At 50.6% G+C, this 12,948-nt stretch overlaps 1 protein-coding gene across 7 annotated transcripts in view; it reads right to left on the bottom strand.

The window, feature by feature from the left end:
- Positions 1-1,070: 1,070 nt before the first annotated feature.
- Positions 1,071-12,948, bottom strand: part of Pax2 (paired box 2) — a 91,177-nt gene continuing 79,299 nt past the window's right edge. For 3 of the 7 annotated variants that reach the window (XM_063287134.1, XM_039109046.1, XM_063287138.1), the window contains 3 exons: positions 6,095-6,196; positions 3,871-3,957; positions 1,071-3,397 (listed from right to left, as the gene is read on the bottom strand). In XM_063287134.1, the coding sequence (XP_063143204.1) occupies positions 3,321-3,397; positions 3,871-3,957; positions 6,095-6,196 (266 nt within the window). In that variant the 3' untranslated portion in view covers positions 1,071-3,320. The remainder of the gene's footprint in view (positions 3,398-3,870; positions 3,958-6,094; positions 6,197-12,948) is intronic. The other 4 variants (XM_039109033.2, XM_006231443.4, XM_039109034.1 and 1 more) reach the window with 2 other exon arrangements.

Here is a 12,948-nt window from a genome sequence, read left to right as displayed (position 1 = left end):
GCCTTTCAAATGAGCAGTGACTGAGAGGGAAGATTAGCTACAGAAACCTTCTAGAGTTGAGCAGGAAAGTCTCTCAGGGCAGAGGGCAGAGGGCATGGGGTAGAGGGCAGGGAGCAGGGGGCAGAAGGCAGCTGGAACATCAAGGCTGTGTTGGTAAGGAGGAAGGAACCAGAGCCGACAGGATGCTAAAGAGGTGGGCAGGGTTCATTTCTAAGTTTCTCCAATAGAGTAGGACAATCATGAAATCATTTTTCTAAGCATGAACAGAATCAAGGACATAGATCCTTCACTCTTACCTGATCTCAAATACCAGGTGTTTAAAAAGATCAACAATATGTTTCCTTCTTCACTGCCAGAACCCCTCTAGGACACAGAGGCCCACACAGAAGAACGAAAATCCATTTATATGCAGGAAGGGACTGACCCACCCATCCACTCACATTCCCCCTTTGCCTCGGCGCTTTCCTCTCTGAGAACACCCAGACTCTAGACCTGAGCCACCATTCTCAGCAGCTGCTTGAGAGGTCACCAGGCAACATCCCGGTGGTCCACAGATGCCATAAGCTTGCTCTTAGGGTCTAGAAATAAATGCTGAAAAAGAACCTCTGTGGTCTCTTAGGGGACACAGGACACAATTAGGACTGTGCCAATGTGCAGCTAAACCCACTTTGGGAGCAAAGAGAAGAAAGAACTGTGGGCAACCGCCCACCCACGAGAGGGCCCCGGACTTTGCTCATTCTGGGAGCACGAGCCCCTAAGTGTGGTCGCAGGACACCAGCAACAAGGCAAGGCTGATTTGGTAGAGAAGGGCAGTGTCGAAGTTATTCTGAAGTTCCAGAAAGCCAAACTTTTTGGCTCAAAGTCTGGGTAGGTCGGGGAGGGGGTAGTGCTGTGGAACAGACTTGTCCAGGCCATTGTCAGAGTTCAGCTTCAGTCCAGGGGAGTTTAGGCCATTTAGAGGTCGCGTTTGGATGGAGCTGGATCCTTGACAGAATTATCGAGGGGAGGGACTACCAGTGCGAGGACAGGCCTATCCCAGAGGCAGGGAGAGACAAACCTGGAGCCATGGGGAGTGACATACAAAATTTTATTATTATTATTATTTATTATTATTATTTATCATGTGCATAAAAAAAGAAGAGAGAGAAGGAAAGGAAGGGGGGAAAAAGGAAAAAATAAACAAAACGAACCGACACGTTGAAAGTGGCAGAGGAGCCAGGAACTTGTGGAAGGCTAAGCCTTATCCTGGATTCCGCACTCCTGGAGCGCGGCCAGCTCCACACAAGACTGGGGTCAGGCTGGGCCTCGAAGCCGAGACCTCATTGCCCTCACCATCCGGCTCCAGCCACTGGAGCCCGGTCGGGTGCCGGCAGTTCCCTTAGACTGTTCTCTTTTCTCGCTTTCCTTTTCAAAGAAAAAGGCTCGAAGGGAAGCGCAATCTGGGCTAGGACTCCAAGCCTTTTCAGATTTGTTCAAGGATTTTTATTTATTTATTTATTTATTTATTTATTTATTTATTTATTTACTTGTTTTTTTTTCACTTTTATTTACTTTGTTTCTGTTATTTCGAGTCGTCACGATCCACGGTTGAGGAGACATGCAGGGAGCATCGCCGCTACCGAGAGAGCAACTACAGGGTGGGGCGGGGCAGGGCGGCCTGGTGGGGCACGTGGGGCATGGCCACAAGGGGCCAAGCCCCGAGATTGGCTCTGCCACCTTTGATGTAGCCTTGGAGGCCTGGGACAGAAGGGACCGAGACAGAGACAAGTGAAGCAGAGAAAGAGACACAGAAGGGCCGAGAGCAGCAGAGAAAAGGGAGATGAAGAGGGAGAGATGCGGGGCGGTGAGCGCGAAAACACGGAATTACAGAGAAACAGCCAACGAAACAGGCGAGAGGTGTCCGCGGGACCATGTTCGTCATTTTGCATAGAGATTTCTTTCATAATTTGTTTTTGTAACGTAAAAAAATGCCCCCCTCCCCCAGGACGTGCTGTGCTTTAGTGGGCATGTAGCTGTGTCCCCCCTCCCCCCCAGCGAGCGGCGACTCTCACAGCACGGACAGAAGGGTGTATCTACAGGCAGGGTGGTGGGGAGGACAGGGACTCTACGGTACCCGGCGGGGCGGGGCAGAGAGGGAGGGGATATGTACACAGAGAGGTTCGCCTTCACAGCACACACCGTCTTTCTACAAAGCAGCCTGTTGGGTTTCTGTTTTGTTCGTTTTTGCAAAGACTGTCATATTAAATAAGTGTAGACTTTTTTTTTCCGGCTCTGTTCAGCATCTGCCCAAGGGAAGGCTTGGGGGGTCCGGGGAGGGGGGTTGTTGAGGGGAATGGGGCGGGCAGTCCCGGGTTTTCACCTCGGGGCAGTTCGGTCGTCAGTTCCCTCCAAGTTCTTTGCGCCCGCAGGTTGGGGGTTTGGGGCCGGTCGGGGGTGTGGGGGCAGCACATTACTGATGGGAAAGATCAATGCTCACAGCCGCAGCCTGAGGACACGGTTCCCGCGGTGGCCCCGACGTGACTGCGTGCTTAGGACCAAACACAAGGTGTCGTGGGATGAGCCAAGGAAGCGCAGGAGGGAAAAGTGAGAGGCCAGCAGGTGGAAGAGGCGCTGACGTAGGGGCGAGGCGGGGCCGAGAGTCGAGCCACTGCAGCAGGAGATCCCAGGCCCTGGGGAACGAGGCAGTTCAGGTGGATGAGCTCAGTTGGCGTCTGCTAGCCTTGGTTCCCAGCCTCGGAAAACGCTGTCGCCCCAAAAGCTGTCCCTCGAGTCCGACCCTTTCGTCCCAGTGCCACTGCCTGGGGCCGGGCGCAGACATAAGGCGGATTCAGCCTGGCAGGCTCGGGGAGTGGGGCAGGATTTCCCCCCCTCGCCAGCCGCTCCTCCTTCAGCACAAAGTCCTTTCCTTAGCTTCCCTTGCTCAGCTCCTCCAGCGAAGCCTCCCGGCTCCCGGGCGTCCAAAGTGGGCTGTCCCCGGGTGGGCTACGCTGATTGTGTGTCACAGAAACGTGTCCGGCGCCCGGGCCAGCGGCCGGAGGGCTTCCGGGCGGCGCCGCGGTCCAGGCAGGCGGGGAGGGGCGACGGGCGGGGCTGGGGCCTGAGGGTCCCACCCTGGGCTCCACCTGTCCTGTCTGGCCTTGATAGGGTGACGTGAAGGGCTTCGGGGGCGTGGGATGTCTCGAGGTGGGGGTGGGACAGGGACGGTGGCCGAGAGGCAGCGCGTCGCTTCGGTCCTCCCTCCCTCTGGGGTGGGCGGTCAGACGGGGACGATGTGGAGGCCGAAGCTGTCTGCCTGAAGCTTGATGTGGTCCCCGCGGTAACTAGTGGCGGTCATAGGCAGCGGCAGCAGCGGCAGGGGCGGAGCCCCGGGGGGCGGCACTATAATAATAAGGGGAACCTGGAAGTTAACACAGGAGAAGAATGGGCTGGGTGAGAGGACAAACAGGAGAACAAAAAAGGAAAGAAAAGCAAAGAAAAGCCCTCCCCGGGTCCAGCGGGATCAGGCCTGGAGGACTCTGGCTCGGCCCCGAGGCCAGATGCCCAGGAGGAGTGCTGCATCCATAGGGCGGGAGAGGGTCAGGACAGGTGACATCCGACTGCGGACCCGCCAAGGGGTCCAATGGCCACTGTTGGCCAAGAGCCTTCCAGTGACCGAGAGGCGGGGACGGGAAGAGGCTGGAGGCACAGGTGTCCTGGAGGGATCCCCAGGACCCAGCGCTGCTCTAAAGAGCCTGTCTCCCTGGCCCATCCGGGTACCCAGAATTGGGGTGGTCCTGAGTGGGATCCGTGTCCCGAAGCAGCCTGCGCGCCCGAGCTGGCGAGCGGGCAGGCGACCTTGGGAGCCGCCGGCCTGCCAGGTGGCGTACTCACTTAGTAAGGCGGGGTTGCTGAATCTCCAAGCCTCATTGTAGGCGGTGTACTGGGGATGGCTGTATGGGTTGCCTGAGAACTCGCTCCCTGTGGGAGGGCGGGGAACTGGAATTAGAGGCGTTCAACGTGTCCAGTTGGCCTCTTCTGTCCTGTCCTCACTAGTCCCAGTCTTGGGTGTTTCAAGCAGGGAAAGGGCCCCTGGGAGCAGGCCAGAGACCAGGTAATCCACATGCTCCTCTCTGCATGGGGACAGCCACCATAGACAAGAAGTACCCAGATCTCTGCACACCCAGGCATGGAGGGAATTTGTGGGTAGGTATGTGCCTGGCTCCCCTGTGAGGCACTGACCACTGCCCAGGAAGGGTTTGGCCTTTGTCCGGCTGTTCCCACTTAAGTAACTCGGGAGCCAAGAGCTTTTACATTGGACACTTGCTTTAGGGACTCCACAGAATGATAGAGGGAGAAGGTGGAGAGGGAAGACCCTTGGGACACTTTGTCCCAGAAAGCCCTAAGAATGGCATCTCAGAGCTTTGTCAAAGCTAGGCAGGTGGTAGTGGTGGTGCTCTCCTGGGAAATAACCCTTCCCACTTTTCCCTCCCGAGGTTCAGTACAAGGGCCGTGCGACTGGGGAAGGAAACTGCCGGAATCCACTGGACTGCCCGCAGGCCCAGGAGCAGTGAGCAGTGGAGGGCACAGTGGGTTGGGAGCCTTCGGGAGCTGCCGCCCTCCCTCCAGGAGGAGAAAGGCCAGACCCATGGGTTTCCCCCTCGCCCTTTCTCCTGTGTGATGACCCCAGACTGTTTACAGTGATCCCTAACCGCGGGTTAAGTAGAGGAGAAGGGGCCCCACTCCAAGAAGGAGCTGGGTGGGGGTGGGGGATGCAGCCACTGGAAAGCCTGTTTATTGACGAGGAGGGAAAGCATGCGTGCAGCAGGATAATGAGCTTCTGAGCTCAACTGTGACCAAGAGGAACTGAGCTATCTCCTTCCCCATCGCTAATGAAACAAGTGTAATTTCCTCATCAGCACTAGATTCTGTTTAACGACTCCCCCCTTGCCACCATGAGCTCTCTGCGGCTCCCCTCATCCCTACCTCCCTGTAGACTCCCCACTCCCACCTCCCCACTCTTCCCCCCACCCCCACCTCCCTAAGACCTCCTCCAGCCTCCACCTGCTCACTGCTGGGATCTTCCTCCAAAGCCATTCCCTGCACCCCCACCAACGCTTCTACTTGCCTTCTGAGTGTGAGCCCCAATCCTTTCATCAGCACCTCCAACTTCTCTCAGACAGCCCCGTTCTCTTAACTGGCTGCAGTGGGCTCCCTAGTTTCTCAATGCCATCTCTGCTTACACCGGGATCTGCCTTGCCTTGAATGAGACCAACTGTCCTTTCTGTCCTTCCTCTCTTTCTCCCCCTCCTAGGGAGGGTTGAATTTAAGGAGTGGGGCATACAAAAGGGGCTCCAGAGGGAGTGGGCTGCAGGCTGGGAGAGTCTTGGCCACTTTAAGGTGAGAGATTGTGGTGTTTCTGCAGATAAGAAGAACCTCAACTCTCTTTGACTTTAAGTCACTCCCATTTGGGGTGAAGGGTGGAGAGAAGCCTCCAGGCTGTGAGTACAGCCTCTGCCTCCTTTAACTCCAAACCCAAGTCCAATGCCTCTCAGCAAATGGGCACACTAGAGCACAAAGGGCCTGGGTCCTCTGAAGAAGTATAGAGTTGTTGTAGTTAATTTTTCTTGGAAGCTAACATCTCTCTGGTTCCCTCCTGTCCTCCACTCCACTTTAAGACTAGCTTCCTTCTCTCTCTAGACTGAGATTGGTTCTCCACAGTGCTCCCCTCCCCTGGCTTAGTGTGGACCAGCATGGCTTTGTCTGAATGACTGCCATGCCCCTGAAAATGGTCCTTGGTTCCAAGTTTCCATGGAAACCAGGGCAAGCTCTTCCAAGCAGTGTCAGCTAGCTGAGTTAGGCTGGGGTACTGAGGCATAGGCTTAGACAGATGGGTGCTATAACCTTAAGTCGTGTTGGCAAGGGGACAGTTCTGTAAGTGTCCTCCATGCATTGCTTCTAAAGAGTCGACTGTGGCCATAGAAGGACAACAGTTTGCAGAACAATGGCTTGTTGGTTCTCCCTCCCCACTCCCAGTCATAGACTACAGTCCTTCATCAGTTCATCCACAATTTAGTTACCCCCACCCAGATGAGACATCTACAGCATTGTCACCTACCAGGCACCATTCCTGCCAGGGTGGAGGTAGGGTAGCTTCCCTGGCCAGTGGGGGGCACATGAGGGGGGTAACCAGGTAGAGTGGTGCTCGCCATATCACGACCTGGAAAAACACAAAGGGGAAGGAATGAGGCCTGGAAGAGAGAGGCCTGCCTCAGCTCACCCTGGGATGCTCTAGGGAGAGGGAATTCTCAGAGAGGAAGGAGATGTGCTCCCGAGTGCCTGGGTATGGATCCAAATGTGTGTGTGTGTGTGTGTGTGTGTGTGTGTGTGTGTGTGTGCCTCTGTTTTATATTGCTCATTGTGTATCTATCTGTGAATATGTGTCTGTCTCTCTTGTCTGTATCTCTGTATCTCTGAAAGCCTCAACCCAGATGGAGATGGGTGGAGACGACCTGGTTTTATTCCTTCTCCATAGAAGCTCAGCTATGACGGCTCTAGTGGACCCCTATCATCCTGTCTACTCTCCTCTACGCCTCTTCTTCCCTAACCCCTATCTTTCCTTCAGGCTTTGAAGACACCCCACTGCCACCTTCTACGAGGGTAGATGCTTTATTCCAAGTGGAACTGTGGATGTTGGGCCTGTGAGGGCTGGAGGACAGGGGACTAAGCAGTGGGCTGTTTTTGCTGTGATTGTTGCATTTAAACGATAGAAAGTCATCTCTGCAGTGAACCAGGAACTTTGAGGACAAGCAGATCAGATGAAGTTCCAATGAGCAAAATTTGCTCCCCCTACCAGCAGCCTCCCTGGGGACTAGACCTCTATTATACAGAGCCTGGAGAGTGGGAGGCAGGGCTTGTCTTGCCAGGAGCAGGGAGTGGAGGCAAAGCGAGCCAACATTAGAGGGCACTTCCACCCCAAGAGACATTTTTTCTGGAACATTGCTGCATGTGACTGGTGTCCCTTCCTGTCTGCCCCTCCATTTCTGTGAAGGGAACATCTCTTAGCATACTCCAGTCTTCATAGACAGTATTTGTTCCTTCCTACCTCCCACACACCCATACACTAGAGCCTACCCTATCCTCCCCCCAACCCCGACCCCCGTATCTGCTACAGATCCCCCTGTCCTCCTCACCAGACAGTCATTCTGCTCTTTATGCCTCCCTCTGACCCCGAGAAGGCAAGGTGTGGCTGGAGGACGTCATAACACTATGCACACCCCTCCCCCAGTTCCTCTTTCCCCCTAAGTTGGGTCCTAGACATGGTCAGGTCTGTGAGACTTTACAAAGCTCTTCCATAGCATCTTTCCACCATCCACGTGAAGACATCACCTACTTCACCCCTCAGACGCATCTGCTTCCTCGTGTGTGCCCATCTCGACACACCTAAGAGAGTCATCCTTCTCTAAGAGTACAGAGGGACAGCTCAGGCTTTTCCATTCCTGGCCACCACGTGAGCATCCTCAGTAGCTGACCCACGGTCACCTCATACTCAGTAGGAATAAAGTCAGACCCATCTACTCCTCCATCAGAGGCCCAGCCCTTTGGAAGACTTAGAACTTCAGAGTCCTAGACACAGCCTTCTCTCCCTGTCCCTTCAGACATAGAGCTGACTCTCCTCAGCCACCTCTCTTAGGTTCATTCTATCTCCCTGTCACATTTATAGTTTGACTCCAGAGTACCAGCCTTTGGCTAGCTCTAGTGGTTTTTCTTTGCTTGTATTCCTGCTTCCATATTCTTCCCCCTTACTAGTCTAAACTGTAGCTGCCAGCCCTTTGGAAACATTGCTTTCACAGGATCACCTCCTTGTAAATACTGTGATCTTCCCTGTAGGCTGAGGTTTAGATGGAAACTCTGCAGATGCTCAGTGCCCCCCTAGTACTTGCCCACCTCGGCTTCTCACTCCTGGTTGTTTCCACCTCTCCATGTAAAATGCCTGTGTTCTAATGTGACCTTTCCTTCTGTCTTACTCATAGTTTTTTTCCCAAGTCTCAAACATTCCCATTCTTTTACTCATCTCAGAAGTTTCTTTCAAGTTTCCATGACATCTGTGTCCCATGACTGACAACATGCATTATCAGGTCTGCTCCACACCAAGGTTTTCATTTCAGACCATAGCTCACTCAAGGGCAGGACCCACATTCTGATCTGTCCTGCAGAGTTGAGAACACAGCTGACTCTCAATAAGTGCTTGTTGATCAATTCTTACCCCACCCCCCGACACACCGTCTCATGCACAGCCAATTCCTGATGGATTATAATGGCTTCCTAATGGTTTCTTCTGTGTTGATCTACTGCAGAGAAGCAAAGCTAAAACAAAATGGGCTTGAATCTTTTTTCCTAAAAAAGAAATCAATTGAAACAGGGCTGAGGGTTGGCTCCGTGGGTAAGAGCACTGGCTGCTCTCCCAGAGGACCCTGGTTCGATTCCCGGCAGCCACATGGCAACTCACAACAGTATGTGACTCCAGTTTCCAGGGGATCTGATACCCTCTTCTGTGCTTTTGGGGTACCAGGCATGCGGTGCACAGGCGCACATGCAGGCAAATCAGCCGTACACATAAAAATAAATAAAAGTTTAGGAAACTAAAAAAAAATAAATAGAAATGGGAGTAGAATTTTTACACACAAAGATTTTCAGTGATAGGTTCATCTCTGGGGACTCATCTCATCATGCAACAGAATGATTTCCCTTTTTTACCCTTGGCGTGTGGTTACTGCCTTACGTTCCCTGAAACTCAATAGACAGAGGAGAACTAGCAAAGGAGACATCACTTCCAAAGCCCAGGCAGTAGAAGGATCTGCATTTGCTCTTGCTTTGTTCTATTAAGTTTTGTTTTGCCACAGTCTTATACCCAGCCCGGGGCTTGCCTCAGATCCGTGATCCCACTGCCTCAGACTCACAAGTGCAGATGTGTGTGCCACCATGACATGCTTCTGTTTGCTTTGCTATAGCTTTCCTTGTATTGATTTCTATTGTCAATAAAAAAAAAAAGGAAAGTACATATCTCCTGACCATCTCTTAGTGGAGAGGACCCAAAGTGCACATCGAGAAGAAATACCTATTAGTTCCTTGAGGGAGATGAACAATATGGCATTTATTGGTCAAAGAAGACCTAGAAGAGAAGAGGATTATGGGAGATGTGGAGGTTTTGAAGCTAGAGAGACATAGAACTCAATTCCTCCAGGCCCTGTGATCTTAACATTTACAAAGCAGTCAGGAAGCAGAGTACCCCTCTCCTCTCCTCCTTCACCCTTCTTCTCTGATCTCTATTTTTTCATGTTGGGCATCATGCCTTTTCCTTAATAACAGAAAAATAGAATGCATTTGAACCTGATCATCACTGCCACCATTCAATTTACAGTGAGTTGAACATAAATTCCCTCTAATAGAAGGTATTCACAAACGAACAAAAACAAAAACAAAACAAAAAAAAAGGCTAACTATATTTGAAAGAGACCAAGAAAGGATGGGTAGTTCAGAAGCTGTCTCCCCAGCTAACTTGGAGGCAATCCTCTTGCAAAGTTTATTCCCACAACTATCTCCCCTGCAAAATGGTATGTTCAACCTTTGGCAGGCAGAAGGCTTTGGCTGCTGAGAGCCACTCTCAGAACAGTTGATTGGAAGGCACGTTTTCAAATTCTAGTTTAAAAAAAAAATCTGTATCTACAGGTAGCAATTTGAAAAATGTCGGGGAGGAGGCCCAGAAAAAAAAATGTCGGCGAGAAAAAAAAAGCATTCAGAATTTCTAGTGTTTGTCATACTTGTGTAGTTTGTCCTGTAACAGTGTCATCACAAACAGGCACGTGTTTGGGACCTCTGAGTCAACAAGGTGCTAGCCACTGCATACAACGCATGCTCAATGACTTCATTAGTATACAGTTGACACCTGAAGAGCAGGCAGGGAAAAATTGACCAAAGTCTGGCTTGAGTCGTACATTCTCCTGGAACACCATTGTCAATAACGGGAAGCATACAACGCAGGAAGTTTTCAAATTACTAAAGCTGTCATACCGTTTGCCCAGCAGCGTTCTTCGAGCAAGCCTCCTTTAGCCGGGGAATCTCAATGGGAAATGGGAGGATTGACAGAGTACTGGGTGCTGCAGTGCTACAGAGAGATGGGGGGGCCTCTGAAACTGTAAAGATGGCTCTGCCGTCCCCCTTACACAGACAAGCAGAATCACAGAAACAGGAGAAAAGCCGCTTCACGGCAGAGCACGTCAGTTATAAAATATGTGCCATCCTGTGGAGGACAGGAAGCGGTAAAACATTTGCTTTGCTCCCTGACAATGCCATGGACAGAAAAATAGTACCGGGGATCAGAATGGATACAAACTCAACGTTGCTATGAGAGAGTGGGCATTTCGTGTTGCCTACTTGCTCTCCGAGGTTGCAAAGCTTTTGAAGATGGGTCTTCTGGAGGACCACGCCCTCGTTTTAAAGGTAGATGGAGACACGGAGACGTAAGGACTCTCCTGTGTTTACACGGCCAGTAAACGATAGCACCGACATTAGAAGCCGTGTCTATGCCACACTGCCTTTAACGACAACATGGACCCAGATACTCCCCCAAAAGAGCCAGCGAGAAGGTAGAGAAGTTCTCCAGCAAGCAAAGCCTCTCACCACCACATTGCCATTAAAGACTAGGCAGGGAAGGAAGGGAACACGAGGAATGAACAGGCGCGTGGAAGGTCTGTAGTAAAACTCTATGGGGTGGCGTCTTCGGCTCCTTTGAGAGTTTTCTAACACGGAAAGCATCCCCGAGAAGCAGGAGTAGTGGAGAATCTTAAAGTACCCAGAAGTGTTGGAAGAGCTACACTTGGTGAGGGTGTCTTCACAGTTCAACTGCAGGAGTCCCTCAAGACTCCAGAGCCCATTTTTGCAGCAGTCGCTCTGTCTGAATCAGACAGTGCACTTTCGTCAGGCCCTCCTTAGCAAATGGGCCAGAGCGAATCAACTGTTGGGGAGAATTCGAAGTGCGGCCTCTCTCCCAAATACGGACAGAAGCAAGGCGCCAGACTTTATGAAGGAATTAGACAATTAGACTCATCAGATCACGTGTGCCGCTTTGCTGGGTATTGGGCCGGCAGGCTCTTTGCCTCTTGTCTCTCTAGACTGTGTCGAACAGCTGTCATGTGCTAGGCACTGCCTTGAGTGTCTTCCAGGTGTTACCTCCTCTGTGTCTGTTATCGTTCTATCAGTTGACCTATTTTTAATTCCTGGTTTTTCAGATGAGGAACTGAAACACAGAGGAGCTAAGGATTATGGTTAGGGTTTCACAGCTCATCCACGGAGGAACCTGAGCTACAGAAGCGATAGACCAGGAAATCGATACTGGGATGATATCCCCAAATATGACAGACCTAAACACAGAGAGTATTGGTCTGGGAACATGACGTGGGATCATGCTGACTTAATCTGTCCTGTGAGAGAACATCTTGGGCTACCTGTTTCTTTTTCTTTTTTTTTCTTTTTTTCTTTTTTTGAGGCAGGGTTTCTCTGTGTATGGCTGTCCTAAAGTTTGCTCTGTAGACCAGGTTGGCCTCAGTCTCAGAGATCTGCTTGCTTCTGCCTCTCCAGTGCTGGGATTAAAGGTGCCATCACACCAGGCTTAAGACTGTTTGTTTCGGGGTTGGGGATTTAGCTCAGTGGTAGAGCGCTTGCCTAGCAAGCGCATGGCCCTGGGTTCGGTCCCCAGCTCCGAAAAAAAAAAAAGAACCAAAAAAAAAAAAAAAAAGACTGTTTGTTTCTTGTGTGTTTTAGCTTGCTTCACTTTTGTGCAGTGGGGGATTTGAGATTGGGGCTCACTGATTTGATAAGGCACCACAAATGTATTTCAAGGGATCCATAGAAAGCTTTACATAAATGTTATTATACACACGTCTTTCTGAGTAGAAGGTAAATTTAAAGTATTGTGTTTTCAGAGTTAGAGAGATGGCTCAGAGGTTAAGAGCACTGACCGCTCTTCCAAAGAACCCAGGTTCAGTTCCCAGCAACCACGTGGCAGCTCATAACTGTAACTCCAAGACCTGACACCCTTATACGGACACATATGCAGACAAAACACTAATACATATAAAATAAAAATAAATTATAAAAAAGTATTCTCAAAAGTATTAATCACTCCAAAGTGAATAAGTTATGCTTATAAAACAAACAAACAAACATGGAAACCTCTGTTCTTTGATACAAGAAGCTGATCTGTTTGCAGCTACTCGAATAACATTAATAAAACTATATACAAAACAGCAAAACGGGCTGGAGAGATGGCTCACTAGTGGAGAGGTATACTGATTTTCCTGAGTTCAATTTCCAGCCCCCACATCAGGAAGCTTACAACTGCTGCCTGTAATCCCAGCTCCAGAAGGACCGCACACCCCGGCCTTTGTGGGCACTTGCATTCATGGGCATGTACCTGAACCCCACATACACATGTACACATAATTAAAATAATAGATTAAAAAAGAAAGAAAGAAACAGCAAAGTGTGAAGCATCAGACTCATCTCAAGACCAGGCCAGTGTCAGCATTGAGAAGACCAGGGGAATAGTGAGAAGGGAGCTGCCCAGGAAGCAGAAATGGCTGCTAGTTATGGTTTTTGCAACTAAGCTTATTAGACACAGATTTATACGGCAGAAGTTATAGCCACAGAGTTTAGAGATGCTTTTTCTCGGCACCTTTCTCTGAAAATAAGCATTTTTTGCTATCCGTTTGACACCGTGGAGGGCCCTAAGGCCAGAAAACATAACTCTTGTTTTACTGTCCTCTCCTCAAATTTGTCTGCCTCTCGGAAAATGAGGTCTTTGAGGCTCCAGGTCTGTGCTTACATGCGACACAAGCATTTATAATACACACAAGGATATAGTCACTGACTTTTTAATTGCTCCCTAAATAGATCTTATCTTTGCATTTGCAA

The sequence above is a fragment of the Rattus norvegicus genome, chromosome 1 (assembly GCF_036323735.1).
Source record: "Rattus norvegicus strain BN/NHsdMcwi chromosome 1, GRCr8, whole genome shotgun sequence".
NCBI classification, from domain to species: Eukaryota; Metazoa; Chordata; class Mammalia; order Rodentia; family Muridae; genus Rattus; species Rattus norvegicus.
This window is presented reverse-complemented; position numbering and strand designations above follow the sequence as displayed.